This window comes from Halyomorpha halys, unplaced genomic scaffold, assembly GCF_000696795.3.
Source record: "Halyomorpha halys isolate HHAL.00 unplaced genomic scaffold, Hhal_1.1 Scaffold402.1, whole genome shotgun sequence".
Lineage (NCBI taxonomy): Eukaryota > Metazoa > Arthropoda > Insecta > Hemiptera > Pentatomidae > Halyomorpha > Halyomorpha halys.
The window spans coordinates 45,831-51,304 of NW_027109679.1; the positions used below are offsets into that span (position 1 = coordinate 45,831).

At 33.9% G+C, this 5,474-nt stretch overlaps 1 protein-coding gene across 1 annotated transcript in view; it reads left to right on the top strand.

The window, feature by feature from the left end:
* The first annotated feature begins 1,606 nt into the window (after positions 1 to 1,606).
* Positions 1,607 to 5,474, top strand: part of LOC106682318 (uncharacterized) — a 57,736-nt gene continuing 53,868 nt past the window's right edge. The window contains exon 1 of the mRNA XM_014423111.2: positions 1,607 to 1,929. Coding sequence (XP_014278597.1) covers positions 1,743 to 1,929 — 187 coding nt within the window. The 5' untranslated portion in view covers positions 1,607 to 1,742. The remainder of the gene's footprint in view (positions 1,930 to 5,474) is intronic.

Sequence of the window (5,474 nt, forward strand, 5' to 3'; positions counted from 1 at the left end):
AATAACAAATTGAGGGAAATTAGAAGTGACGTCTCCCCTCGGATATCATCAACTAGAGATGTGCGCAAAGATGAGGTGATTTTGACGCGCCTTCGAATAGGTCACACGCGCCTGACCCACGGTTACCTTATGGCCCGCGATCCTCCACCATTATGCCAAACTTGTGGAACAGAACTTACAGTCAAACACATTCTAACAGAATGCCGAGCTTATAACACCCTCAAATCTTTATATAATATACCTGATGATCTGCATTCCATCTTGCAAGATAACAAACTTACCATAGATAGACTTTTTAAGTTTCTACATCATTCCAAACTCTTACATAAAATTTAATAAAATCCGGCCGGAAACATGAATCTGCTACAGAGATGTATTAATCCGTCTTCGGATGGAACATACGCGACTCACTCACTATCATCTCATGAAGAAGGGAGGATGAACCGATGTTTAGATGCTGCTGAAGTGATCTCGCTGTTGGCCACATTTTTACTGGGTTGCTCTGGAGTCTCACCGATTCTCTTCATGTGTACAGGAAATAATCAGAGAAGACTCCACAATGGTAATAAATTTGTGAAGTCTAAATTGTAGTTGTTAACATGTAATGGTAATTGTGATTGTAAATTTCCCACTTTGTAATTTCAACTAACATTGTATTTCATGTATGTATGTAAATTTCTCATCTTACAATTTCAATTGTATTTTTATTTCTACTGTATGAACATGCCAATTGTAATCGAATTTGTAAATCAAGTGTAAATGGCCCGAGTGGTCGAAACACATAAATAAATAAAATAAAAAAAATCGTGTTTTTAGTTAACTTTTGATTATCCGATCAAGATGAAATTAAGCGTATATTCATCAACCCAATGTCTATGCAATATTATAGTTTCATTGAGATAGCAGCGAATGAATAAACTGAAATTAAGATATCTTGGAACAAGTATTTATTGATAGGATTGCATAGGGTATTATACAAGTTAAAATGGAAGATTGTTTTAAATTGGAAGATACATAGAACTAGTTCATTTCTGTCCAATACCTTATTCACAAAGATGTAGAGGCGTTCATGATTCATCAGTCATACATGACTGATCAGTCACGTCAATTTGGATTATGACTGTCATTCTGAGTGACTGTGTAGGAATCCCTAGTCGTAGTTGGTAAATGTAGTTTGTTAGAAATAAAGTATGAAATGCAGTATTTGTTTGCAAAAGCTTTGAAAGGCTAGGATAAATGCATAAAACTATTTTAAAATTGAAGAAAATATGAGATGGAAAGGTTCAAAACTGTAGTTTACGTGGAATGATCCATTCCTATTTCGTAGAACCCTGAGGCATGGTTTCACTTGCCATTTGGGCACTACTGCTATAAAAGGCAGGGTCATCAAGGTCAAGATATTTTTTCAGTAACGTATGAATATGGTTATTTTTACATGCTATTGTACTGATTTGATACTTTCAGATAATATTACGATAGTAAAAAAAATGATCCTAAAAGTAAATAACTTTTTTTTAGGATATGTACCACAGAAAGAAGTACTTCAGTATCTCATAATACCTTTTTTTTCAATCTCGATTAGATCAAATCATTTCCGAACGTTGCCATCTGTATGGTATTAGCAGATGTTTTTGATTTGACTTTAACCTATTCTTCCACTTATTATGAAAATCGTAGAATGTAGGCGATTATCCGGGAATTCCTATGACTCGTAGAGAGCTGGAAGAAGAGGACGCGATGCCATGGTACAGTGTTGCTATTGCCAGATCACAAAGCGGATCTTCGCCCGCTTCTGGGACTTCTGGATCCAGGCCGCCGACCGCCTTAGCAGTGTCATCCTAGCCTCCGTCTTCATTGGCAGCCTAGGTTCTGCCATCTTCTTCAATTTTGAGACCAGGAAGCTAGAGGAACAGCTCAGTCAGGTATCAGGTCAGTCCTAGTCATACTTATATAACCTTTATTGTTGTCAGCAGGGGTGTGGCATACCCCCAAAACTCCCCCTTGAAGAGTAATTAAATCCAAAATTAGGGAGTTTAACTCGTCCTTGGAAATCAAGTTTGCATTGAGGTTAATTATAATGCCCACCATTGTAATTTAGAGTGATACAGAAGTCGATGATTGGCTCCTTTTTTGGCTTCACTTTTCCTAGCAACCTTACTCCTCCTGTATTCTCCTTTATCTAAGGTTGTGAGCCGACAAAGGATCATGAGATCACCATGAATTCATTTTTTATGATTTATTCCAATGACCGCATTTGGCTGTCATCAAACTGGAAGGAGCATGATCAGTACGGTTTTTTCCATTCCAAAACCTTCTATCCATCATGCAACTGGCAGTGCACAGAAGTGGTTGTTGGAACAAAGATTATATTTTCATCAAAGGTACGTAGATTTTTACCCATGAAAAGAAACCCACAAATTAATGAACAAAAAAATTATTTAAATATTAGGGGCTAATGATTGCAAATGATATGATATAAAAACATTGTAATAGCTTTCATGAACTGAATTTCATTGGCAAATAATTTTCATATTTTAAAAATTTGGTTGGTTCTGTGTCCCTCATTAGCTATTTATGGAAGAAAGTTGGCTAAACCTGAGGCTTTTTAGATTAATTTCTTTTGATCCGACTTCTCAGAAAAAAGTTTTCTTGTTTTATCACTTGAAGCTTTCAGGCTAATTCGGCCCACTTTATTTTGAAATGTACAACCAACAGTGGTGAGAAAGCTTATTGTTGTGGCCTTTGATGAGGTTAATTTTCTTCATGATTTATTTTTCTTTGGTTTAATACTAAGCACTGGCACATACCATTAAAATATCTCTTCACCCAGACTTCAGCATCTCTCAAAGACAGTTGTTAACTATTCTAACAACACCATTTTTAAGGATTCCATGAAAGATATAGATTATATTTATTGCTTTCATTGACGAATTTATATCTTCTTAGTAACTTACTCTTAAACTAAGCTAAATTTATACTATAGAAATTACGTGCATTATAAAAGATTAGACCCAAGCTGTGGGGTAAGCTAGGTTATATGTTAAAATTAGGTTTGCCTTTAATCGCCAATATACTTTCTACTAAAAACTTTCTTCTGCAAGAGCCTAAAGGTTCTTCTGTTTTATTTTATTCAAATGCTAGACTTGTGTTAGGCTCTTCAAGCATACAGTCAGATCTACACCATTACAATAATCTTTCGCTAACTTGATCTTGAGTAATCCTGTTTTATCTATAAACGCATAACTCTTGCTGAAGTCGTCTTTTGGTCAAAACATTTTCTCCAAGTTCATGGAGTATATTTTACAAAAAAATGTTCAAAAGAGTTGTTAACGCCATAATATATAATTACCTTTTAAATAATATTTAGTTAGTCTTAGTGTTTTATTAAATTAAACAAACAAAACGTTAAAAACGTTTATTTTTATTTATATTAATTTAATTGGATTTATTTATAAAGAAAAGAAAAAATGTAATTATATTTGTGTTATAATGAGTAATAGACAATTGCTAGGGGCTGATAATTGTTGCTAAGGCGTCACCTAGCAACAGACCGACCATCTTAGTTATTTATGCAGTTCCGGCTAATTTGTGGCCATGATAGCGTCTCGGAAGCCCTGTCTGCGTTTATAGTTTAATAGTTTAGACATTGTTTAAGTGTTTTAGTCGTCATTACAGTTCGAAAACACACCTTTTCTGTCTTTCGACTTTAATATGAGTTCCGGATAATTAGTGGCCATGAACGTGTATTACCAGCCCTGTCTGCGTTCATTTTGTCGGCTCGCCTAATATATCAATAAGACTGTTGGATATTCGGTCCATCGATGAGCCACTACACCAAGTTTGGACCATTGCAGCGGTGTATTGAGCTACAGAGCTGCGACCTACACATCTCGGCAGCACTCTTCCTCTGACCTATCGGAGTAGAGCAAACGTTTCGTCGAGTAGTATTTATTTTATATATTTCTTTCTTTATTTGTGTAAATTAGTTTCTTTTCTTTTTCATAATTTATCTAATTATTTTATTTTTATCTGAGAAGCCTTTTTATTTTTAATTGTATTCATCATTAGTCATCTTTTGTTTATTTTAGTTTTAGTTTTTAAAATGTTTAAATTGACCAAATAAATGTTTAATCCGAACCAGTTTGTCGTTTGTTCATTTTAAAGTCTTCCAACAAAAAGACAGTCGATTTGAGGTGGCTTTAACAAGAGAGTCATAGGAGGGAGAGTGGGCCGATGATTCCGACAATCTCTGTTGTCATCTCTTCTTGAAAAAATAATTAATATTTCTTAATACTTATAGCTTCTTTTTTTTCCTAAACTTAATTTAAGAGGATTGGTAAAAGTCATTAAGTTTAAGTCTTTCCAGTTCTTTTTTTCCTGATTTTGTAGCATTTCTTTTTTTTTCATTTGCTCTCTTATTTTTTAGATACCGTAATTTGGATCCATCAGCAGTCGTAAAATTTAATATCTTCTCATCAACTGATTTTAAAATTCCTTCTTTACACGGAGCAGTTTTATATTTTTGTATCCTACTGTGGTTGTTCCAAAAATCTCTATCAAAGAATTAAGAAAATTTCTTTTAAGTGTCATACAACTTATTTCAACATCGTTGCTTATCCATCCGCAGTTGGTACTTTAGTCCACTTTTCCTTGAGTAGTATTCAGATTTTTTTTTTTTTTTAAGACTTTTTTTTTATATGTTGTTAAACACACGTGAGCCACTATTTTCCAACATTTGGATACCTTTACTATATAGAATTACAAAATACTGCAAGAAATAAAGAATCAAATAATTTTAGTTTTGTTTTAGATCATTAAGATCAAATTTAATAATGGTTATTCACATGTTACGATTCAGAAAAATGTAAAAAAATAGAATATTGTATTCAGCGTTCAAAGAAAAGAGCCGACGGATAGAAATATCTTGTTAAAGGAAATGCATTAGAGATTCATGGTGGAACCTTTTTTTGTGTATAACCAAAAAGAGGTGATCCATATTTGTCCATAAAAAAGAATATATCATTTTACATGCATAAAATATTTTCTAACAAAAAGTTGGGACAATTTATATCTTATAATCGCCTTTCCAGCGGCGAATATTCAATAATACTTTGAGAAATGTAAGTAGAAACCTCAAGAATTTCTAAAACAATACTCTTGTCAACAAAATATTTTATTATATTATATATTAGGGACGTGACGGCTGTTCGGGTTGGGGCGCAGGTCCCAGTGTGCTCGGTTCGGAACGTTGTGGGTTCGATTCCCACCTTGCCAGGTGGTGCTGCCGTTAAACATTCATTTTTCGGCGGTCCTGAAGAATGAATCTTGACAATCCTACCTTAGATAATACGCGGCGGCAACCTAGGTAGCAAAAAGGACCACTATTCATAATTTTTACACCATAATGGAAACACCATTATCCATAGTTTTATTATGTTAATTTATTTATTTTTCTGTTTATGTACACATAGAGA